The sequence below is a fragment of the Echinococcus granulosus genome (assembly GCF_000524195.1).
Source record: "Echinococcus granulosus chromosome Unknown EG_S00048, whole genome shotgun sequence".
NCBI lineage: Eukaryota > Metazoa > Platyhelminthes > Cestoda > Cyclophyllidea > Taeniidae > Echinococcus > Echinococcus granulosus.
The window spans coordinates 214,722-240,040 of NW_020170428.1; the positions used below are offsets into that span (position 1 = coordinate 214,722).

Genomic DNA, 25,319 nt, shown 5'->3' on the forward strand with positions numbered 1-25,319 from the left:
ATCATTGACGTTGAGGTCAGGTATCCCCTCAGTTGCGCGCTAATTTGGTGACTGGCACGGTTGGCTCGTGGGTGTTTCTTTACTGCACCGACTACGTTGTAATGGCTGACGCGGGAGGTTGACCTGTGGGAGCGCCGGGGACGACGCTCAAAAGAGGAGGGAGGCTATGTAATACGATGGTGGTTTAGCCCTCGATATTGGTGAGGCGCCACTTTTGTACTTTGAATTAGCCCCCTTGTACCTCGCTGGGTGGGCTGGCCTTTTGGGCCATGCCAATAGCCCAGACACCTTCTCCGTGCTGAATATATATATTCTGCCCGAGTATTGTGTCTTCTTTCGTCTTCAGGGAGTCTCGGGACGCTACGACAGAATAGGAGTAATGTTGTAATAACTTCATTTGCAACTAAAATTAAAAAACATCGAATACAATGAAATAAAGTACACAAATAAAAGGAAATAAAGCGACATAAGCAGCCATCCCTCCTTTTTTGTGACCAAAATTCCCTTTCTGATTGTTTTGAACAGTGACTTAGTATTCACACATCTCACTGGCACTGCTTTTTCAAGGGTGATGTGTATGAGTGGGTCAGATCGTAGGTACCCATATTTGTATAGCCATTGACGTATCCACTGCAGATGGCATTATCCTCACTCCCATCTTTGCCCAATCCTTTCCCGGTTTCTGGGTCAAACCTTGCCCTATGAATTCCGGTGTACAGTTTAACGTCACACAGCCTTTCGAGGCCTTCCTCACAGTCGACCTCGGTCGTATTGTTCAACTGAGGCCAACCGGCAGCAATTTTGGACTTTAATTCTTCGATCGCCGCCGTTTTACTGATTTTGTATGCACAAGAATAAGCATCAGAAAATGCGCCATTAATAAAGTCTAAAAAGCCCTCATAGTCGACATTCCTTTTCGAGTTTCCCGTGTGCTTACGAAATTGGATATCTACTTTGCTGTCATTGAAGCTTTCCGTGTAGATGTTGCAATCCATGCATATCTTTCTAAGAGTCTTATCACTGCACATCGATGAACCCCTCTGGCAAAAATCGCAGAAGGCTAGAAAGGCGCATTGCAGGTCACCCATTGGAATCAAAACCCCGTGGGATGGGTCACTACGTTGTCAAATGGATCAATACAAAAGTCAATAGGGCCACATGTGTAGTACGATGGTGGTTTATCCCTCGGTATTGGTGAGGCGCCACTTTTGGTACTTTTGAATTAGCCTTCTTGTACCTCACTGGGTGGGCTGACCTTCGGGCCATGCCAGTAGCCCAAACACTTGCTCTATGCTGAATATATATTCTGCCGGAGTATTGCATCTTCTTTCGTCTTCAGGGAAGTCTTGGGACGCTATACATACATGTCCAGAATAACAATTACAAGTGTGTTGCGGATTTTCCCAAACGGAATTTAAAATGCTTGCTTTCACATATTTTCAGGTCTCTATTTAACCTATAAGAACCAACAACAATAAGTGAACTATTTGTTGGGTGTAGGCACAAGAGTTTTTTTAACTTTACAAAAATGTGTATTACAGATATTGGGAACTGGATTAGTGGCCCCCAAGAAAATCCCAAATACTCGAACTGTAAGTAATGCACGGTTACTCATCATCTTACAATCCCTTTTTTAAAAAGGTTTTTAAGCTTTGAATCATCTCACAAAAAAAATTTTTAGAATATATTTGTCTTTGCCTTTAGTATCAAAAAACTCAAACTGATGAAATATAGAGTTGTGTAAGCAGATAAATTAATTTTATAGACGTAAATTACTGCAAAAATCTACACTATAGTACGTTTTCCTCTTTTTACTTTTTACCATTGCTGCCTACTAAAGGGCACTATTGTTTTACTATGTCATGTTCATATAAAAGTAACTGTTAGACCTCTTCTAAATTAGCTTGTGATTTTTCGATTCCCAGATAATGATTCACGTTGCTGCATGTGGAGAAATGCCATTTGTTTCTAAGGTTCAAAGACCTCGGTCTGCTAGAGTGAAGTCATTGGGTCAGTCACCTAATAAATCGTCTAAACTTCCCCAAAGGACGCGTGCCTCTGAGGGCTTTCGGGGCCAAGGATTCAAGCGTCCCAGACTTTCATCTGTCTATGCTGACGCCTGCGCGGATGTAAAGCCGAGGGAGAACCGTTTCCATGACGTATTTTTGCGTTTACGGCGGTCACTCCTTCTCTTTAGGACAGAAAAACCTCTCTTTTATCATAATTCCCCCGGACGTTCAGCCTCAACTACTCAGTTGCAGAGGAAGACCTCACAAACGGTTAGAAGTGGTTATTCTCCGCAGTGCGGTTACTCTATTTGCGAGGCTTGTTGTCGAAAATGCGCTACCCTGGAGGCGATTTTAGAAGAGGATGTTGAAGATGAAGTCTTATCTACTGATATGGAGCAAATAATCCAACCGAAGGTGTCCACCTGTTTGCGAGATCTACGTACCCGCTATTCGTCTGCTCTTCAAGCATCCTGCACGAAAATCCTGTCCACATGATGCCTTCGTGAGCCCTCAGATTTTCCAACTCAGGCTTTGACTGCTTTTTTAAATGCATTTATTACTTTGTATACATTTAATGGTTTCAATGTGATAATAAATTCTTATTCTACCAAATTCAATTTGCGGGGTTTATTTATTTTGTTTCAATTTTTGGCTCCCATTGACTTAAATTGGGGAAGGTGGTAGTGGCATGATTTACTCGCATTTGATCACCTTTTGCCTAGCCTAGCTTTAACGAGGTTGGACTAATTCTGTGGGTGTGTTTCTCCGACCGAGGTATTAACCTTTTTCAGTGGGATTCCTACTTTCCACGCGCTTACATTTCCATAATTTATGCAACTGATTAGCTCATCTAATAGAACCCTACTAGGGGTTGAGGTGGTTTAATTTCGATGGGTTCGCTGGGAAAATCGTCGTTTCTTATTTTTGGTTATAAGAAATAGCTTATTTGCAGAACAACGATTTTGCATTGGTATCGGCGCTGATTCCCTCCAGTCGATTGCCCCCAATAGATAGGAAGTAGAACGGTTAAAGTGCTACTGAAACTGACTGGTCCTATGGTACCTCCGATCTCACACTTGTCAACACACCTTTTGTTCGTGCCAACAAATGGCTCGAACACGTGCAGGATTGCAAATAAATTACCAAATCAGTTCGACCCACCCAGAACGCGAGACAAGGGTGTGCTCTGGTGTGGCACTTGAATTAAAACTTTTTTGCCTCAAAGGAGTTGCGTATTAAACTGGGGAATCGTAACACCTTAGGCCTGGTTACTGTAACCCCTTAAAGTAGTCATGCGATGACATAATCGGTTTGAGAGGGCTGGGGTTTGGGTGGAGGGGTAGGGATGGATTGACCGCTCAAATCAGACTCCTCCTCCGTTATCCTGCCTTCTCTTCCCTTTTTTTACCATGAATTCAAGACGCGGAGACCATGAAATTTAATTGCTTTTATCTGATTAATGGTCATGGCATGCCGACACTATCTCACATGACTGTTACGTGACACGTGCCAGAGTAAAGCCGAGATCGTAGTGTCTAAAGATTTGAGGTCCAAATTTTCAATCTCTTTTCCCGTGGACACCCGATATCGCGACCTAATAATCGGGTTTTCAGCATTACTGGGTCAAGATTTTGACCTCCACTTCGCCCATAGGCATTGCTTCTTGACCCAGTCACTTAACGGGGCTAATGCTTTTTTTTGCCTCCTCCACGTGACAGTGTCACACCACCGGGTATTAATGCCACTGACCCCATTGTGTCCCCATACCTTTCCGCCGAGTAGCAGCCTTTACCAGATCGCAAGATTCGTGAATTGTTTCTTACTAGGTGGATTTAAATAATAATTCCTTTTTTTAGGAAATTGGCGACAAGACAAAAGTGGGTGAGGCATGGACCGATGAGAAGAAGCAGCACGCAAAATCACGTGACCAGGTGTGTACTTCAAAGCTAATGGGAGAGAGAGAGAGAGAGGTGATAGCGGGGCCCAGGCTTGGAGCTCACTCTCCTCTGATGGCATTTTTTTAAAATGCAAATTACAGCTCACGTGAAAGCAGTGTCAACACGACACCTCCTCTTCTCCTCTGCTGAATCAGCTTTCCAATGGCAGGACGAGGAAGGTGGAACGAATCGTGATCCAGTGAAGTGCCAACCGATTGATCGGAGCCCAGGTCAGTAATTGTAATAGGCTCTGCCTCGGTTTATTTATTTCTTCTAACCGATAAATAGTAAAGAAAAACAAAGAGGAATCTTCGATTTTCACAAGCTGTGTGCTGTTTCAAATCCACCCACATGTATGTTTCAGCACAGGTAGTTTTGTAAACAATGCAGCACTTGAAAGACCCATTCAACAGTGATTTATCGCGTTGTGGTAAGGACGGTTTTGTGAGCCAAAATATTGTCGAAAATGATTCAATTCACTCGAGGGTGCGCAAAAAAAACTTTCCGCTGTTAAAATTTACTGTTTGAAGCAGTATGTATCCCCCTCTAGCCTCCCCGTTTTCCCACTCCACGTGAGAAAATTCATCGGTGACGCCGTTACCGATTACGTGGCTTTATGTGAAGGAGTTGACTCACTTTGACGGCTAATTTGAATCGATTATTATTATTTGAGTTATTATTTAAGAGCGAAAATTTGGGAATTTTTAGGTAATTTTTTAATGGAAAAATGATTAGTTTGTGATATAAAAGGAGACAAATTGTTAACATTAATGAATTATTTAATTCCTGCGCCTGAAGTTGTTTAACTAGTCAATTACTAATCGATTGATCATCATCCCGACTTTGTAACAGGGTTCCCCCTGCTCGTGGCTAGGCTGTTCTGGAAATTCCGTGCATCGATCGCGGCGATCGATGGGGCACCGTCGTTTTGTCATGGGACGCTGAGAAGTGATAAAGCCGATTGAGAAGTAATTTCATTTTTTCCCTTTTCTGCAACGAATTTTTGATACTTAAGAAAGAACTTTTTCAATCAAAATTGCGTTTTTTTGCGTGCCTCTCCCAGTTTTTGGAAATAAGCCCTTTGCCAACTTGATTTTTATTTTTTATTAAGTAGAAGGAATTGGTGAAAAAAACTTCCTTTTTACGGGTGCTACGCCTCCATTAAACTCGTTTCTTGCATTTTGATGTGGAAAAGTTCTTCATTATCATGTAGCTGTACTTAAAACGCAAAATTGGAAGTAGGGGTGCATACTACTCGTGGTAAGTAAGTAGCAGAAGTACATACCTTATGAGCAGATGATATGAAAATGCGCGATTATTTTTTTTGTTTTTACTGAAAATACTGTGATGTGTCCGTATGCAAAAGGTGAAGTGACACCTGCTTCTTTCAAATCGGTGAAGATCTGCGGCACCTCTAAGCAATGGTCGCATTCACAACAGCATCGGTGACAAGAAATTAAGGGAAGAATTTGGACTAAAAGTTGGTGATTTTTCAGATTTGGTGTATTTGAGGCCTACCTCAGAATGATCTAGTAATCGGCGTCGTTCGAACATGGAAGGAAAAGGTCAAGTTGCATAAGTACCGTTCCAATGGAGTAGATGGAACTGATAAAACTAGTTTGTGAACGAAGCGTGAATTCCGGTAATTCGTTCCCGAAGGTTGAATTAACCTGATCAGGTGATAGCACGACCTAAATTGAAATGGCCAGGAATGAATTTAACACAGAAGCAGCGAAGGAAGAAGTGGAGAGCCCCTTCATCCATTTATTTATCCACCAGTTACGGCCCGATTGTTCCACCAATCTGGTCATCCATCCCATCGAATTCATCCATTTATCAACACCTTGTCTATCCCGTATTCATCCATTTATTTATCCCACCATTCATCATTCAGCTCTCGCTTCATATTTGCTTAGAAATCCCTGTTTTTGTAGCTAGTTTATTTTCCCTCTCACCGTGTTACTTTGTGCTCAACTCATTTTTCCAACCCTACTTAATGATTTGGCATATGCAAAAGACTTTTTCTCCCTTTTTTGCCTGACTTATTAATGCCAATAGCCAAGCAACGGCGGCAGCTTCACCTCTTTTAAGTTGACTAAGATGTGTAGGATGCAATCACTATCCTCTCCACTTCTGCTACTCCAGATGGTCATAAAAACCCTGCCACTATATGGTAACATTCTAGAGAGAAGGCAGAACGTCAGTTTCACGCTCCCCTTTGCATGCATCACTTGTCAACTTTGTTTTCAAGGTGAAGTGACTGCAGAGATCCGCATAATTATGCAACATCTCCTCTCTGCAAAAGAGAAGGTAGCCACTAAACACCTTTGTTTCCTTTTTGCCATTGCTTCTTACTTCTGTGGTTTATATCACATTCTAAAGGGCAAACATCCTCACACCTTTAGTTGGTCTTGTTGAAGGGGGGCCTTTATCCGACCCTTTGCCAATATGTGGCGTCTTCTGTAGACGGTGCTGTTTTTTTCTCACACGTTTAAGTTGATTATTCTTCGTCAAGGGAAAAACTTAAGATGAACGATTTCCTCTCCATTGAATCCTACGTACAGATAATTCGAGCAATTTCCTGAAGGTTAAGTGAGTTCCAAAATCTTTGGGGTGTCGAGAAGGTCAGTCGGGAATACCCTACCATAAGTGAACCTTCTCAGCATGATTTTTGACAAACTGTCAAACTCTACGATACGCTCATCTTTGAGTGGTATTGATAACGCATCCTTTTCATAATACCTTGAATGAATTCCTGCGGCTACAGCTCCTCGACCCTGTCATAGTAGGCTCGGATGTCATGGACAAGCTCCACGAACAACCACAATAGTCCCTTTTTTACCGGACCTTCAAATGCCACCTCTGGAGCTCTCATGCAACTTCAAGAGCCTTGAAGAGGAGAGGTTCCAAAGCCTTCCACACATTTTAAATGCCAGTCACTTGCTATGGAAACATCTGCCCAAAAGCTAAGCTGATTTAAATACAACGCCTCAGAATTACATATTACCGTCTGAGCATCCGACTTCCCTCCTCGAATTCAGTCACTCGAACCAGATAAATTCCTTCCATCATTGAAGCATCAAGCACTGCTGTCAAGTGCGTTCTGCCAGTGAAATATGGAAGCATTGGCCATGAGGATTGCAGAGCGTAGGCCAATATGGAAATGGTTTTCTTTTCAACCTACAAAATGGGAGAGAAGCCAGAGGCGTGGACATTAAGAGCAGAATATCATCCCTCGGTCGAGGGCGTCGCCTCCTGGAAGATTAGGAAATATTCGTGGTCCAGGCTAGCCCGCACGCCATGCTAACAAGCCTATTTACTTTTGACCTTCTGCAAACTTCCTTTTCGCCAAACTCTAATCAACCCAAGACTGACATCTAATGAGTCCCAAATTCGCTACTTCAGCAGTGTTGCATTCTGTTCTGATTTCGCGAGTTGGCACAAGAGCTCCACAAACAATTAAGCTGGGTGGAGGTACTTAAAGAGTCAAAGGTGTGAAGCACTTTATGGCGGTTAGATTAACTCCAAATGAGTGTTGTATGCGAATAAACAGTTTGCACCATCGTATTCCACCTACCTTATAAGTGCCTTTCAATGCAACTCCCCTATGCTTCACTTAAAAATGATCAATTGACAACTCTGTGACTTGAAAACAAAAGCATTGGCTTCACAGAGGGCGCCTAGCGATCCCCAACTAACGAGGACTTTTCCTCTTTTTTTCCTCCAAAAATTCCCTGATAATCATCCTCCTTCCCTTCGTAGGTGTCACTTTCAAATTGCTTAAATGTAGATGATATCCTCGCATGATTTATTCGCATCAATTGCACTGGAGGCGGCAAAGTACTAATTTACGGATTCTCTGTGGAGACAGTGGAGCATTTCTAAGTGGATGATGCATTAGAAGTCGTTGGTATTCTGATAAGATGGGTTGTTGGTGTAAATCACAGCAGCTCTGTGCAACATTGTGACTGGCACACCTTGTGAACTGCTCAAATGATGCATGTCAAGCATTCTATTGCACAGGCAAATGAGGTCTGCTCTCTCGTCAATGCGGGGCAATGCTATCCAGGTGGCACGACCTTTTCTGTCGACAGCTGTTTAGGTCGCACGTTGGAGACATTTATCCTCGCCACCGGTTTCTTGTTTAAAACCCAAAGTTCACTTTTTTTGGACATATGAGAGGTATAAAGGAAAAAAATGCACATCAGTGGGGAACAATTAGTACGCGCCATGGTAATGGCTCTTTTTGCCCCCCCCCCCCGAAATTCTCCCAACTCCGGCAAGTAGTATGATCTGCCATAATATTTTGAGCCACTACGAGTTCAGCGAGGGCTCTGAGGGGCAAAAGTGGCACAAATCACCAGAAAGGACCAGTTTTGGAAACGACTCCTAATGCTAATATAGCAGTGTTAGTAATCTAAGGAGAGGGTTGAAAAGATGCTTAGATTTGCTAATGAGGTTATCAAACCAAAATTTAGGAAAAACTTGAAACAGAATTTAAAATAAACTGGCTGAAAAAGACAGAAGTGCCAAAAATATGGCAAGATAATCTGAATTTATTCTCAGACCTCACAATGGCAAAAAATATTCAAGTTTGTAAGTGGTAATCCGTTTATTAGGCTCAGCACAATTAGGCAGAAAATTGATCCAATTCATGCTTTGTCTCAAATACGACTGACTTTCAATGTTTAGTAATGCGTTTTAATAAAATAATCCTGGTGCTAATTGACTATTTGAATACGCTAGCAAGACAGAGAGCAATACAAAATATTAGGTTATATTAAGGTTACGAAATACGAGATTATATATTGTGCAAGCTTGGCTTCTTGAGTTGCAATGCAAATACGTTTAATTTCTAATTCAAGTAATTGCAAGATTTGGCCTGGTAATCTGCATTAGCCAATAATCTTGAAAGCACTTGATTTTTCTTTACTCAGTGCACTTTAACGAGAACAAACTTCGACATGGAATTGTAGCTTCCACTAGGCCGTGTTTCATCACATTGATGCCACATATTTGTGCATATGCGGGGCATTTGATTGACTTGGTCGAATGTCGAATTGGCTCTTCGTGCACCATATTTTTCCGTAGTATTGCTAATGGCTAAATTTTCTACTCCCTCACCACCCCAGTCTCCCAAATTTGATGCAATTAGTGATATCCCTATTTTTGGAAGTGATGCGGAAGATGTTTGGGGTCTTGATGGTTTGTTCCAAATTGCCTGTTTATTTTGAACTAGTTTATAACAGTTGTTTTTTTTGAAGCTTCCTAGCAGTTGAATGCTCCACTCAACTATTCATTGCCTAATATATGGTCACTAATCTTGTGCTTTGTTCCAAAGCAACCCATATAATTTCCCTTCTCAAAAAGTTTCGTCTTTCTGTTTAGATTCTAAGGAAAATGCCGAATTTTATCCACACTGCCTTACTGATGACGAGCTAGTTCGTGCTCTAAAGTTTGGGCATTTTTGGTCATTTTCTGTCTTTTAGCACTTACTTAGGATCCCCTTCTCATGAATGCAAGTTTGGGTTTCCGAAAAATTTCTCATTGCTTTGGTATTTATGTTGATTTTTCATAATTCACCATTAGGAGCGTAATGTCACAACTGAAGTTTTCTCCTGATGTAAAAGGTGAGTTAGTGTTCAGTGGTGTGCATTATTTGCCAGACGCAAGATCAAACATTAGCGTTCTTCTACTGGATATTTGTGCTTCTTTTGAGTAAGACACTTCATTGTTATTATTTTATCTTAGAAAAATTGATCCTTTGTATGTACCTGATTTTCTTCGTCGGTTTCTGTACCTGATTAAAGGTGCACAAGCAATCATCACATCTACGGTTTGACATCGTTTACTTTATTCATCTTTCAGACTAATAATCTTATGTTACTCCACATTCGTCTTGACATTTTGACTATGTTTCTCAGGTTCACGGAGCAAGATCTCACCCTCTCTTTAAAGAACGTCCTAGAACTTGATCCATCCACCGCCAGCCCTCAGGAATACCTGATGGAATGGGTCTTTGACTTAGTGGTCTCTGATCCCTCTCTCTGCAACTGCTACTCCATCCTTTGGCTCATCCTAATTCGTCATGGAGAACGTGTAAGTCGTTCTGCTCATATTTCCAACGTTTGCAGACCTCAAAAGGATGGTACAAGTATCTTCACGGAAAGGTGGTTCAAATCCACTCAGGAAAGCGGAGAATTGTCAAAGGCAGTCTAGATGGTATTCGAGCGCGCACGAATGTGGTGAATCCTGCGGGAGCAGTGGACAAATTGCGACTTTGGCATGTGTACTGGTCAGCTCTGGTAGTCACAACTCCGCTATGTGAAAAAATTCGAGTAATTTTGGGTGACTCCGAGGTAAGAGGTCTTCTATCTACTATCTAATTTGTAATTTGTGAAAGAAAGCTTATTTGATCATTTGCTTGGCTTTGTAATTGGTGAAACTTTAAGCCAACTGTTTTTAATGTGCACTTAACTTTGTGCCATCGCTTTCTTAAATGGCTATGATGACTGCAAGATTGCCGTAAGTAGCATCTATTTTAAATGGAGAATTTATGAAGAGAAGGACAAATTTTTCTGCATGGAAAATGAATTTGTCCTTCATCACAACCCCCTGCCATGTTTATGCACCTGTGTTTCGGAATTGCACTTGTGTCTGCGAAGCTGCGGCACAAAGATAAGGAGCTGTCATGTCTACAGATTTTGCGGAGGTGTTGTGGTTTTCTCCCTCTCGTCTGTCCTCACTTCATCTTGGTTTACAAGACTAGAGTGGCTGTCAACAGTTGTCAGGTTGAGGCAATCGGAGTGGCTGACTAAACAACCCATTTAGGCGCAGTCTTTCTTTAAAGTACCAGCGAAGGCGGTCTAGTTCCTCGCTGAGGTCTAGTGGATGTTGTGCGTGTCATACATTTTATTGTCAACGTAAGGAAGAACTGCGTGGACCAGTGACAAAGCCGAATACCGCCAACAAGGAGGTAGAATCACGATGGCTTGCACAATTCCCAACTGTGACCGCTAACCAGCAGAAATGGAAGAAATTTTTGGCATTTTAGATTGCGTGATTCAAGACATTTCCTGCTTTACAATCCGCAGGATTGAAACAAACTCTAACATCCATCCTCTTCTTTCGCTAGCATCCGACAGTCCCCAATCCTATCTCCAGATTTTCTTCCGCCATTTGGATCATTCGCAACCAATTCCTTGGAGTGAGTTTTGAAACCTCCACTGTTGTGAGGTAACTGATGATGCCTTTTTCTTTTCAGGATAATCCTCCTCCCGAGGAGTCCATTCGTCACGCCTTGGAGTCGATCCTAGCCCTGCAGGCGGTCTGGGGTGCTAGTGTGGAGGTTGTGCGTTCACTGTGGCTCTATTTCAGTCGGAAACTCGTAAGGTCCTCTCCGGCACCCTCATGCCTTGTCTATCCATAAAATTTCTTCTATCGGCTTCATCATTCCATTTTTCCTTTTTTTAAACGCAGGACTTAATGACTGATCTGCGATCAAAAGACTCCAAATCACGCGTGATGGAGTAGGACTTCCCTTTTTCCAAATGTCGAGTTTTCCCTGATTTTAGGCTCCATCCTTTTACTCTTTTCTGTGACGTCACCATCCAAGCCTTTCTTTCTTATCCAACAGATGTGTTGAATATGTAAGTGGGTGAAATGGTTTTAATTTTGAAATGGTGATTACGGTTTGTAGTGTCCGAGTTGCTTTACCATCGCTGGCATGTCAGGGCGTTGCGAACTACTTTGTGCTCATTGAATGCCTCTTGAGGGCAGTTTTGAGGTCCCCTCAGACTCATACAGTTGCCTCTGAGCTGGTAAGATCTTACAATATAATTTTCTTTTAATGTGTCTCCATTTCGATCGACGGGATGGTCTTTTTCTGGCCTGCATTTTGATTGGTTGGATGTGCTGTGGTTTTCGTTGCCTACTTATTTGTCAAGACGACTTAGTTAAAATTTCATGTGGAAATAAAATTGAAGTTTTTTTTTCTGAAGACGGGGCACGAAGCTTTCAATTTATCCAAGAAAGGATACCCAATGATGACAGTTTGTATTGTGTTTTGCTTGTTCATTGAAGGGGGCGGGGCCCTCTTCCTATTGGCCACTCATTTGGCAGCCTGTGGTGACTTCCCAAGTTTTTGTAAAGCAAAAATGAACCAGAGACTAAAAATTATGTGTAATATTAGAAGTAATCTGCTTAAAGAACCAGTATTTTGTGGTGAGTGCCTAAGTTTTTACCGCTCTCATTGTGGGAGGCCTCTTTCCGTTGGTCGAGCCATTCGCCAGTCCTAGGTGAGGTTTTAGAAAGTATTGACAGTCCGTGCAGACGCAATTCTGCCCTTCATTTCTGTTAAAAACGTCTGATGTCATGCCTAATAGATATTCAATAAAATGTTTCTTTTATCTCTTTCCTAAGTTATGAGAATTTCGCTTCTTTCAACTGGTCTGATTATGGTAGGCTGTCTGAACAGTGATGACTCTTGGTTAACTACTCATGCCCTAATCCAACGCTGTCTTCGGATCTACGCAATGTTTGTAACTGTCAAATTTGAAAATTATATCTTTTTGCATTTGTATTCCGAAAAAAATGCAGATGAATTTCGTCGTATCCCTATTCGGTGGAATGGAGGAGGTTCAACAAAAGTGGTTTTGCAACTGGGAGGTCGGTCGACGTTGCGCCGCTCTGGAAGCCCTTCAAAATCTCCTTATCCTTGGTCTCCATAGCGATTTCAACATGAGCAGGGAGCTCGAGGAGTCTCTGATTCACCTCGTGCATCTTATGTGCCGTTTTAGGGAAGTTCTTGTTCAGTAAGTCCATACTTTCCCTAATCGCCTTTACGAATTTGAATTAATTCATCGTTGGTGTGAACCCAAATTGGGCCATTTAGTGTTTTGAGCATAAACTTTGCCTTTTGTGGGAGTTGATATCTTAAGTGTAATTTTTGCCTCCTGAATTACTTGTTTTTTCATTTTTAAAGGAGTCGTAAATTCTTGGTATTAGTGAGCTAGTAAATTAGCGTTGTTTGTGACTGGCAGTTCCAGCATGGAAGGAGTCAATACAACAGTGCGGGCGGGAGCTCAGAACTGACCTAGGGACTGTTTGGTTTGATGATAGAATGGTCGCTTAATGTTGGTTGATGTGTCGGACGGACAGCTCCTTCATAGCTGCGTTGTAGCCACAAGACAGATCAGAAAAGTGGGGAATAATTCGGGTAAGCTGAAGGGAGCTGTGTAATGGAGAGAAGTGGTGAATACATCCTTCCTAAGCTAACGTGATTTGGTGGAGTTGCTATCACGATGAAATTGAAATCGTTTCAAATGATTCGTTGCGACAAATAAAAAGTTTGACATCGGGAAAGACAGGAGGTCTTTAATGTTCGTCAGATAATACATCTACATCTACAGTTGCTATCATACTTCTTTGCTCTCCTTCAAAGATGTAAGATGTGCAAGCTCAGAGTGATTGGGGACTAGAAATGGATCTGCACCTAATCGTCGTGGAAGTCGATGCACAGGAGACCAAGAAGGCTAACTAGCTCGATGTGTAACTCATATCGTTTTCATCTCATGTCTTAAAATCTTAAATAGACGGACTTCTAAGACTATCAAAGAGCTACGAGACTGGGAGCGGAATTATGCCATCGACATGGAGGCATATGCCCCGAGAAACAATTAAAATTGGACTGTTTGTTTTTTTATTTCTTAGACAGGTGAAAAGTAATATGGTGGAATCGGGTGGGAATGTGAGCAACTTCACACTCCTTGGTTGCCGTGATAAATTGGAGCACCTGGCGCTCTCCTTCTGCCGGTCCCTTCTTCCAGACTTAGTCGGTCGAGCGGAGTGGCTTTCTCGACTGCTTGGTGAGATATTTTGGTTTCGGTTCCTCAAGTCCATCTACTCCGCGTTTGGATCCATTTAGATCTGCCCATTTGTTTAAATTCCCACCTCTGTTGCACTCATTCATCTCCGGTTTGGCAACCCGGTTCTATTCTCTCCACACCCCCATATTGGCCACATACTGCACGGATCCATTCATTCCTTAGGCATTCATCTGTCACTTTTGTATCCACCGACTTTTGATGCTCCCAGTTGTTGTCTTTTAACCCCCTAGAATTCATTCCTCCATTTCATCTACCTTTGCTGCTTCAAGTAAGATTTTAGGCTTCAAGACAGCGATGTGCGACGAGGGCCAACAAAACACCCAAAGTAGGAAACGGGGGTTATTTGAATTTTCGTCGTTCCAGTGGTTAAGAAATGCGGCCAAACTAGCCTTACGAAACAGCAATGGCGACAACAATGGTGATGAAGCGAGCATCGGCGGATTTCTGGGTGCGGCTCAGTACTGGAGACAACAGGGTTTTGAACAACACCATCAAAATTTTGAAAGGGATAAATAGGAACGCAACAGCACTACCCACATTGGTTCTATTCAGTTCTCCTTCCCTCGGGTTTTTTGAGTCGGATGGAATGACTTTCACAGTGGTTTGATGAAGCACTTCAATGGAAGCATGGATTTTTTCTCCTTGTTTTGGATGGTAGTCTTGAATTCTTCGTCGACGGTAACAGAAAGTGAGACGACATCCTAACTTCTCACTGGATGACTTTCTGTTTCAAGGTTTTTTTTTATCAATCCAAAATCATCTATGCATTCATCTCTTGTTTATCTACCCTGATTTACACTTTCACCCGTGAATTTATCAATTGCCTGATCCATTTACACAATTTTTAGTTCATGCAATCCTGCAACGATTCCCTTTGATGGTTAGCTGGTTTTTGAGCAGCTCCCCAAGACATCAAAGGCACTAACTCCCAGAATAACTTTTGTTGCTCGTGAAGTCTTTCCTGAAGTCATAGTGAGCCATGTCAGTATGAAAGAAGGTTTATTCTTAGAACGAGGAAGATGTAGGAGATTGGAAGGCCATTCTGCCAAGTTATTGTTGATAAGGTACCAACCGTGTCGAGATTTCCTACTGTCAATGCATTAGTAGCTTGACGTGGAGGTGTCGGACAATTCGTTGCAATACGTTTGCTTCAAGATTTTCCATTCATACAAATGAAGAATAGGCCTTCTCTTAATCCAAGACTGACAGCTAACCGACACTCTTTCCAATGGCGTGTTTTTACAACGCGCATGAAGGAGGTGGTAAAAAAAACATTAATAGTCCTCGAGGCTTGTGGCCTGCTATCCGTCATCCGGATGCTTGTGAGCGTAAGCTGTTTGTTCGGTAGCTTCCACTACGATGCTGCTTTTAATTTCAAACCGCGTTAAGTACGACTGACGCATTAATCTCGAGATAATCGTTTGATCAAACAAGGCAAGGAGGGTCTTTCCCCATTACCATGATATGTCTATCCTTGAGTGGTTCGCCTCTCTCTTTAAACACTTGATTCCCCCAGCTAAACTCCATTTGCAAGGCAGGTGGGGTCGGTTTACATGCAATAGAAGCAACTACCCAAAAGTGTTAGGAGGAGAGTAGCAAACTCTCAGAAGAAGTCCATCCGTAACGGTGTTCTGCTGACCCAGGCCAACGCCTTATGCTCCGTGCATTTTACAAATCCTCAAAAAACCGGGAAATTGCACCACCTCTTCGGCCACCGAATAAAAGATTGTGGCTGTTTTGTAACCGTGGCGACTCATGTGTTTGATCCCCATTTAGATTCCTCTCTTATCGACACGCTGTGTTCTTCGGTGCGTGGAGAATGGCTTTCCTTCCTGCATGATCTCTTGTCCTCTCAGTGGTGAGTTCAACTTCCTTCTTAAATCAACATCCAACACTTCATCGTCATTTGCGTCTTCACTCTTTAATTTCAGTCGTGGTTACGCCAATCACCCAGCCACCTGGAAAAGTAAGTTAAATCCATCTTTGGACATTTAGCCCCCTACCCTCCGCCTCATTTTCCAGCTCGGTTGTGGTCGGAGGTGTTGCCACACTTCCTCTCGCGTGCTTGCACCAACTCCTCTTGGGCGAAAGAGGCTGTTGAAGTGGCTCAACTTTTTACGCTTCTGGCTCATGCACCGTCGTCAAATCTGTCGCTATGGGACCTACTTTCCCGTTTCGTCTTCAAGACAGATTTATCATTCTCGTAAGCTGCTGTCTGTTCTGTCCTGATATTTATAAATGGTAGTGTTTAAATTAGCCTCAGAAAGGACGGGTTAGGCCATTTTTGACCCATCTGCAACATCTCCAGATTTCGTAGACTTTATCTTCGGCGTTTTTTCAACGATTCCGTTTCGCTGAAATGCCTTCTGTGCACCCAAATCACTGCAGTGAATGTGGAACAGGCTTGGCAGTTCTACGTCACCTGGTTGACCTATCGACTCATTGACGGTGCCGATGATTGTGGAGGTGTTCCCTCCCTACGTGTGATAGGGTGTGAATTGCCCGACGGAGTACTCACTCTGGTGGATACTGGAGATGCGGAGATTTCACTGCTTCGACTGTGTCAAAGATTTGAGGCAGTGAAGGTGAGTCCCCGTAGCTATTTTGCATCTGAATTGAGTCCACATAGATAGCGCTTAGGTAAAATGGATGGGAGGTTAAGTAGGTGGCTGGTTGGAAGATTGGATGGATGGAATGGTTGGGTAGATGGATGATCGGATGAGTTAGTGACTGACTAGGTCAGGATGGACCGATATACAAATAGCTGAATGGGTTGATAATGGAGTGGAATGGTGGACGAATTAGTCTATGGATTGCCTGGTGGATGGTTAATTGCTTTCTAGATGACTGGGTCTACCCGATTCACAATGGAATTGGAACAAGCACGGTAGTTAGTTGCTACCTGGCTGATGCGCCATTCCAATAGCGACACTAACGGACATGGAAGTGTTGTGATTGTTTATTAGTGAATGGGGTAGGTGCATCAACAAGACATGGATAGATGAAGGAATGTATATGGGGTTACTGGACCTGTTGGTAAATGAATGAGCGGACAGGCGGCTCGGTGGACATCTCGAGACACCTTTGAAGCGTTCGACTCGCTACTATATCCACAGTCGTTGGTAGGGGATATCAGGAATGGACTTGTGTTGAATGGATTACTCCTGTCTGATATAGGCCCTTAGGCAGCCCTTTGAAATGGTATCTCTCCGTATTCGCGAGATGATTACAACGGTTTCTTGTGGGCTTGACTGCAACGATGAAGGAATAGCTGTAAGACTTGTAAGGCAAATCGGAGATCCAAAATAGGATGGACATACGGATGAATTGGCGACCGACGATAACATTTGGGGATGGACGGTTTGATTACGCACTAATGGTTGGGCCAGGAGTGGATTGATTCTGATTCCTTGAAGTCCCGAGTCCCCTGTCTCCACCACATCAGTAATATGGACATTTTTGCGGTTCAAACTAATTCCATGGGGCGGAGGATGACGTTATTATTGTGCTCCCAAATATTGCTCCTTTTCTTTCCTGACTGGTAGGTGGACAGAATTTGCGTGGAGCTGTTTGGATGGATTAGATGAATTAATAAATTAGGGCCAGGTTTTTGGAATGTAGATGTCTAGGAGGATGTTTGTTTCGCCCTGTCGTATTGAAAAGTGCGATAGATGGATTTCTGAGGAATTTGTGGTTCTGTGGAGCGAGGTTTATCTTGAAGGAGTTGTCCGCCTTCCAGCCCTTTCCGTCGTCTTCGAAAATGTTTTGGCGCACTTGGCTACACTTCGCTCCCACTGCGACGATCCTCTTGCAACACATTCACTGGCACTAATAGCAGCGATTCTTGCAACCCTAACCGCGCACATTTATCTCTGAATTCCTCATTTGGGGGAAGTGGTTTCCACAAAGATCGTAGCGGAAAAGACGTTTTTTTTTAAAGGTCACTTTGAAAGGCTTGTAATTGCTTTTCATCTTTCCTTATTTTTCTTGAATGTTCTGACATTCATATAAACCCATTCTACAATTAATTTCCTTTGTAAAGAGGGGAAAATGGTCTAGGCTCATTCTTGGCCTAAAAAAGGAAGAGTTCTGGGGAGGGGAAGGAAATGCGCTCTCCTCTCGTAGGGTGGTAGAGCAAACGTTCGTCCGGGTTCGAGATGGTTTCAAAAGAACACTTTCTGAGATTTCTGTGAATTTACAGCAATTATGCGATGGACTAACACCACCACTTTGCTGTCGACTGTTCCACTACTCCTTTTTTTCCATTTTTTTTTAAAAAAAAACCCAACGTGGAGTCGGGTTAAATTGGTGCGCATGGATACCCGTGGAGGGGTCGCTGGCACCCCCCACCACCCTCAAGTCAGTCGAAGTTAAATAACATATCGTAAACAAAGAGCTTCTGTTCTGTGTCGTAAATGTGTTTTTGTTCTCTTGACGATCTCGATACATTTGTCGAGGTCCTTATCACCTGTGACATTTCGCCAAATTTTGTTGACAAGGGGCACTGCGGCATGCCTTAGGTGGATCTAGTGTGGAGAGATGGCTGGGTATTTGGTGAATGCATGACCCACTAAAGCCACTATTGCCTATCGTCAGCGCATTCCCACTTCTCCCTCCACTCCTCCCATCCCATTAGCCTTGTTTCCTCGAAAGCCGGAAGGAATTCGTTATATTTTGCTACTTTGCACAGACGCGAATGACCATTTAGCAGCTCTTGCACCTCTCCCATCTGCAGCCCTAAAGCAGTGAATCCAAGCGCACACCTTTCACTGCTTTAATTCCTGCATGAAGGGAAGATGCTCGACACAGGAATCTTGCTTTTTATTTAGAAGGGGAGATCCATGACAAGGAGGAACAGGTCATGCCACCATGGTTGCAAGGAGATCAGTGCTGCGAGTGTTTGCAACCGCAGAAAGCATCCTAGACTGTCTTGTGATCTCGTTCAGTTCCACCCATTCAACTTACAAGGCGACTTGAAATGTGCAGTCAGGTGATAGTCATGTACTCACGTTCAGATCTCACTCACCTTGATGGATAAGGTTTTCGGGTCATTCTGATTGAGAACTCCACAGCATCCATGTTCAGACATATCAACACAGGTTCATAAGACTCAGGATACGTCAAGACCATTGCACGCGTGACCTGCCAAAGTGGGTGGGTGAAGATATTCATGACCATGTGGCCTCCTTGGCTCTCCTAGCCTGAACGTCTCAGGTGTTCTTATGCCTGAGGCGTCGTTTAGAGGCTAACCAACAAATGCGTGTCGTCAAGCAGCGCAATAAATTGCTACTCGGTTGGTTTTTGGCAAACAGACTTTTACGTATCAAAGAGATGTGAAATGCAGCCTTGCCTGAGGTGAGTTAATTTAAATCGACTCATCCCTGGTTTAAACCACCCAGCTAACCTCGAGGAGTCAAATGGGATTGGAATCGTAGCCATGTGAAATCTCACCTCTTCTCCTGGTTGACGAGAAGTTGAACTGGAATTAAGTCACTTTAGGCTTATTAGAGTGCTTCACCTCATCCATTCACAGATCCTTCTACTCTGGCCGAAATACTCAGTATTTGCATTTCTAGACCTTTCAGGAACGCATGGCCTTCAAGTCAGATACTCTTCGTCGACTAACTCCACTAGCTCAACTATTAACTTCCATGATGGAGCGTTTCCTCACCACTTCCACACCTTCAGAGAGCGAAATCACCACAGCCTATCGAGCAAGTGCTTCTCTTTTCCAAGTTGCCTCTGCTCTTCTCTATTCTCCGGACGGCGTCTTTACTCACCTCTTCGATACCTTTTTGTTGCCGCCTTGGCGACGACTGACGAAGGAGTCTTTGGTCAAAAGAACTACTGTTCAGAGCTGTGTGGCGGAAAATTTGCCAGCAGTAGGTTGCTAACCCCATTTTTGTACGAGTGAGTAGCCAATAAGGAGGATATCTTGGTTAAAATTTTGAATATGATTGGTGAACAAATAGCCAATGAGAAGAATGCTCAAGCTCCGAAGTAGCCAACCAAATTGCGGAATTAGTGCAAATCCAAAGCTCTATTAGTTAAATGAGGTACAGTAAAAGCTGCTTCCATAATGTTCCATGGTTTTTCAACAATCCGTTAACCGCGTATGTAAGTTGAGGGAATAACTAAGGCTGAGTAATTATAAGCATTCAGTTAACCGACTAGAATACAGATTACTGAAATTACCAAGACATTCTATTTATCTCTGTAGCGTTTTGGGGGCTGTATTTTCGCAAAGCTTGTATAATTTCATGGGAATACGATTTGGTTATCAGATGCTGATGCGACCGTACTGCCAGAGATCCTCAATATCCACTAAAGTGGAACTGGGGATCGGCATGTGAAACGGCGATGGGGAAAGGGGTTGTCTAAGAACGGCGCTGTGCTTTTCAAGACAAATCATTTTATGCCGTCCTTTTATTCCACGAAACTACTTGATCACCTTATACCTTTGTTATCGAAGTAGATTGGCAACCCGTGCCGGAAGTTGACAAAGTTCCACTCCTTGTGGTCGATCGACTGATCGGTCTCTGATGCTTGCCTCAGAATTTGCGATTGTTTCGATCAAGTCACGTCTTTGCCTTTTCATTTCACCCAGTTCCTTCGTGGAATTGCACAACTGAACTTCCTCAAGGACCCCTTCATCGTTAGGATGCTGCGTGAACTCCTTCGAACTGTCTTTTTTTCTGTGGGAACCAATCACGTCGCGGTGATTTAAGAGATTTACGTTTTCTACACACTTTTCTAGATTCTCTCGTAGTGTTTTGGTATTTCTGGTTTTTGCAGTCTGCTGTACAAATGAGCGACCTGGCCTCTTACAGAGCACATGTGCTGAAGGTTTTGGCACAAGAATTCATCTCCCACCTGGAAGAACCATCTAACGGATGGAGTGAGAACGCGAAAATGGTAGGATGAGGCTATTTTGTTAATAACCGTGGGTCTGAGCCGTTTTCTCGTGTGTTGCGGGTTGAGCAATTAAAGGGGGGCTCGCATGACTGTTTTAGTGGATGAAATTCTTCGAAGAAATGGATGCGCGGACGATGACTTTGGGCCAGTGGCTGAGGTGAGTTTGTGAGCTACGATTTATGTGTCCCGTCTAATCATGGGTTTTTTTGAAGATGTGTTAGCGTCGATCTCAATGACATACAGTGGTTTGTGTTCTTCATCATTCAAATTGTTACGTGAATTCGTGACATGTTGAAATACAGGTAAACTATTTTGTCAGGAAAAACTCTCGTTCGTGTTTAATTCGGATGACGAATGAAACGATTCACTTGCATCTACATTAGGTGGGAAGAAAAGGTAAAGTCGTAGTGGAGGCTGTTGAGCAAATGGATGTCGCCCACATGCATTAGGATACCACATGCCGGATGACGAACCTCAAGGCCTGTCGACTAATTTCTCACTTCCTCCACGTGCGTTCTAAGTAGATGTCGTTGGGAAAGTATCGTTGGCCAGCCGATTGACTGCCTGACTGTCAGAAGGTTGATAAGAAAAGGCTTCTGTATTGTAACTTCCCTGAACTGAAGGAACACCTCATAGAGTGTCCGCAAAAGCTCTGCTCATTAGACCTCTGTGTCTCCAGGGCGTACACCAATTCACCCCTTCCCCCGAAGAACATGCTTGTGTGTGTGTGCGTTAGTCGTGAACCGTAGACGCAACTGAAGGTCATCCAACAACTACTGGTGAGGCCTATCCACTTACTACCCCACGACTCTAATGTGTCCTATGGGGTGGGGTTTTGAGTCGGCGCTGGGACTGTTCACTGACGCAGAAGAAGGCGTCATTCTAACAAGACAAGGCATGATCTCACAGATCATCCTGGTGCAGACCTTAATTGTAATAAGGCTTGTCACCTTGATTTCGGCTGGAAGGGAGTAAGGGAGGGAAGGAGGTACTGCCTCATCGTTCAAATTTCCTTGAGTTTGCATCTCAAGCAGATGATTCCCACCGCCTTTCAGCGTTTGCGAATTAGAAAAGACAGGAGATAAATTTGAGGTGGAAGCGGTGATGCCCAAAGCTACGTTGTTAGCATGGAACGTTGGGCAGCGTGGCGCAACTCGGAGGCTGCATCGACACTACCTTTTCTCACCCATACACGTAGCTAACTTACGCAGTTTCTCAGTTTTTGCGTTCTTTACCACCCTTTTCATATTTCAGAGATGCTCCGTACCTCCTTTGGCCAGTGGCAGAGCTACTAGCTGGCGAGAGGAACGCGAAATCTTCCACGTCCCTTAACAACCGCTGTGTCAGTGCTTTTAACACTTTTACTACAAGGTGGAAGAACGTGGATTCTGCTACGGACGACGGTGGTGATAGCGGAACTCTAAGGTAGGTATGAGTCTTGCTGCTAGCCTTCCCAACGGGAGAAGCCCATGGACATTTGGCTTCCTCTTGTTTACTTGCTATTTTGTTGGCCAGAACGCTTCTATGAATTGGTTACGGATGCGGAAGTATGGCAATTGGGAAGCAATTTTTCTGATGGTAAACATCCATCCTGGTGATTTTAGTAATGGGTAAATACCCATCCATCCATCACGTTTCCATCCACCATTTTTCGATCTTTTAGGCGAAAATCGGGTTCTTTTTGTTTATTTGCTCTTCCCTTTTTTTTGGTGAATTCACATTTCATGTATAATTGCTGCATAGTATTGCTTCTAGACGATGAAATTTAAAGCATGTGATTTTCTCAAGTGAAAGTTGTTACGTCCCCACTTTGTTTCGGTTTAGTGGAAGCATGGACCCTTTCTCGTAGTTTCCGGTTACTGATTGTCTCATTTCCGCTTGATTAGCCATTGCTGTCTGTGTCACTTTACCTGCGGTAGCCGCTGAAATTGCATTCAACAATGAATTAAGGTCGGGATGTAATGCCCTGAGATTTGATTGGAGGGTTTTGTCTGAGCGGCCGGAGACACCGCCCTCTCTCCCAATCACGGTGATCCACTGGCAGAGAGCACAAATTCAGACCCCTTTAATGGCATCAACCCCGCAGTGCCTCCTTTTTGAATATTTTCAATGTCGTATAGCACTGCCGTGTTTTGCTATCTCACTTTTGACGCAGGAAGTGATATTTGGGAGTTGGGCGTGTCGCATTGTCGATTCCGGAGTCAAGTAGTAAAACGTGCGCCGTGAAAGCCCTTTTTCCTGGGATATGTGCCTCGGCCGAGATGGATAGATACGGGAATAACCCCTGACTACTCTGTTTTCTGTAAAAATTACTTTTTGTCAGAAGTTAACTAACCGGCACGTTCTTTGACGTTTTGGCGATACTCGGTAAACAGTGAACCGGAGGCCACTTGCGGGGGGGAGGACCTCGTGTCCAGTCGACTTTGAAATGGGGAAGTGGTGTGGGTAATTTGCCTATGGCAAGTCTGTGGCTCATGTGATGCTGTTTTTGGATCTGTGAAAGGAAATTCAACACCACCGACGCCTCTCGCCTCCAGTTTAAAGGTGGCTAGCGCCTGGATATCACTTTGCTGCCCAAGGTTGTAAGGTAGCAAAAGGAGTTCTCTTGGCTTCTTTCGAACTATAAGTAATCGTGTGAAACTTTTTTTAGAGAATCATTTTTCCTTTTATTTGTTGAAAGACGAAGCCCTTTCCTAATCCGTTCCCAAAAGGCCAGTCTGGCAGCGAATGTCTCTTTTTGAGAAACTTCCTTTTCTCTGGAACTAAAAAAGAAAAAGTGGCACCACCTACCTCCGTTCTACTTTCCAGTCAACCAGTCCTTTTCCCATGTAATTGTCCTCTATCCAAGCTTTCTTCGAGGACAAGAGAAGAGGATGGGGCAGGGCCTTCTTTCTGCTTCATTCTGAGGTGTGAATCTGGCAGACACAAAGCCCTCGTGCAACTGATCTACTAGTCCCGGGTGCTTCTTTCACAGCCGTAATTGTTGTTATTTGGCATGTGAATGGTCGTGCCACGCACTCGCACACACCCATAAAGCATGTTCTTTGGGTGGATGAATTGGTGCACGCCCCAGAGGCGTGGACGGCTCCTGAGTGGACCTTCTGCGGATAATACATGGGGCACCCACTCGGCTAACAGAGGTTGCAGTACAGAAGCCTTTTCTTGTCACACTTCGGTCGGCCAGTCGGTTGGCCAACAATCCCTTCCCAACGATGTCTTTTTATGACGCATGTGAAGGAGGAGAAGAACTTGTTGACAGTCCCTGAGGCTCGTCGTCCGGCACTTGGGCGTCATACATTTGCTCAGCAGCTTCCACCACAGCTTTACCTTTTCACTTAACGTAGACGCAAGCGAACTGTTTTACTTATCACTCGAGGTAACCACGATTGGAGGTTCGTCTTGGCACCTCAGTTAGGATTTAGACCCTTCTCTGACCTGATCCGGAAAGGCGGGTCTTCCTTCTTTAACATGATGGAACTTTGCTTGAGTGGTTCTGTCTTCAAACATCACATACTACAGCTTCCCTTGCCAATTTGACAAGCAGCGTCTACGGCACACTCGGAAACAAGACGAGCTCGATTTGTAAAGCCGACAACCTGGAATCGCATCCATCAGGTCCAAGCGGCATTTTTTAAGGATTGGTGACTTGATGAAAGCAGTCGAGACCAAGATACAGAGTACAGCACCAAAGTATGTTTGACAAGTTCCTACAAGCTACATGACGTCATGGTGGAGATCTTCATGTAATCCATTTAAAGCAGAAGCTCGCAGTAGTTCATCCGACCCGGTGTCCAGAAAATATGGACAGTGGGCAAATTTTAATGGGAAATGGATTGGTGTTTGGTAAACTACCATCTCATTATTCTCGGATAAGATTAACTCCAGCAGTTGGCCAAGTTCTATTCATACACACACGCATATAGGAAAAAGCTCTCCTCTCTGTGCCCATCCTACGACCCATCAGTCAGTCGGCGGTGGAAGGGCCAGACGGACTGGTAATTTGACAACCTGAGGCGACCCTCGCAGACAAAACATACTTTTTACCCGAACAAACACGCAGCTCCAAATCACTGGTGTCCGTAAGCAAGAGACAGTTGTTATTTGTTGTTATTAGCACCAATCGCCACTCGTACAAGATTCGCTTTTGGCAATCGGAAAACGAGGTAACTCGTGTCAAGTATAATTAGAGAAATTTGAATTAGGACACTGTACCTCCAAACTTTGAATAGGTAATAGCAATTCCCTCTCCGCTCCCCTCTCGTGACAAAAATACGATGCCTTGTCAACACCTCTATGACTACTGACTGTTCTATAAATAACCTCCTGGTAACGGGCAGTTGATGTTGTTGGCCTTAAAGCGACTAGACCCACACTGCCCTACTCTCGTTAGTCTACCCTTCTTTTCCTTTGGATAGAAAGGACGTCATCACCAGCTTCCGCACCGTCTACCAATTGACAACCAAACCATCAACTGCCTGCGTCTTCAACAAACACTTGAAGAAGTGTGATCTTTGGTGAATAAAGTCATTCTTTCTGCTTGTTATGAGCAGAAAATAAATGGAAGGTGGGGG

General features: G+C 43.6%; 3 protein-coding genes across 3 annotated transcripts; 2 read left to right on the forward strand and 1 right to left on the reverse strand. All coding sequences in view use genetic code 11, as the record gives it.

Annotated features, from left to right (window-relative positions):
* Window positions 1–545: 545 nt before the first annotated feature.
* EGR_05926 (Tubulin polymerization-promoting protein) lies at window positions 546–1,088 on the reverse strand (the record flags this gene model as incomplete). The annotated part of the gene is made up of 1 exon (XM_024495175.1): window positions 546–1,088. One exon carries the CDS (start codon window positions 1,086–1,088, stop codon window positions 546–548), a length of 543 nt encoding a protein of 180 aa, XP_024350394.1.
* Window positions 1,089–1,928: 840 nt separating this feature from the next.
* EGR_05927 (hypothetical protein) lies at window positions 1,929–4,911 on the forward strand (the record flags this gene model as incomplete). The annotated part of the gene is made up of 4 exons (XM_024495176.1): window positions 1,929–2,423; window positions 3,866–3,932; window positions 4,048–4,176; window positions 4,799–4,911. 4 exons carry the CDS (start codon window positions 1,929–1,931, stop codon window positions 4,909–4,911), a joined length of 804 nt encoding a protein of 267 aa, XP_024350395.1.
* A 7,633-nt stretch (window positions 4,912–12,544) lies between these two features.
* On the forward strand, window positions 12,545–25,266 carry EGR_05928 (hypothetical protein; the record flags this gene model as incomplete). The annotated part of the gene is made up of 13 exons (XM_024495177.1): window positions 12,545–12,759; window positions 13,658–13,812; window positions 15,610–15,691; window positions 15,765–15,799; window positions 15,856–16,036; window positions 16,142–16,418; window positions 17,011–17,106; window positions 19,410–19,715; window positions 20,441–20,551; window positions 20,629–20,748; window positions 20,847–20,905; window positions 22,003–22,173; window positions 25,164–25,266. 13 exons carry the CDS (start codon window positions 12,545–12,547, stop codon window positions 25,264–25,266), a joined length of 1,911 nt encoding a protein of 636 aa, XP_024350396.1.
* Window positions 25,267–25,319: the final 53 nt, after the last annotated feature.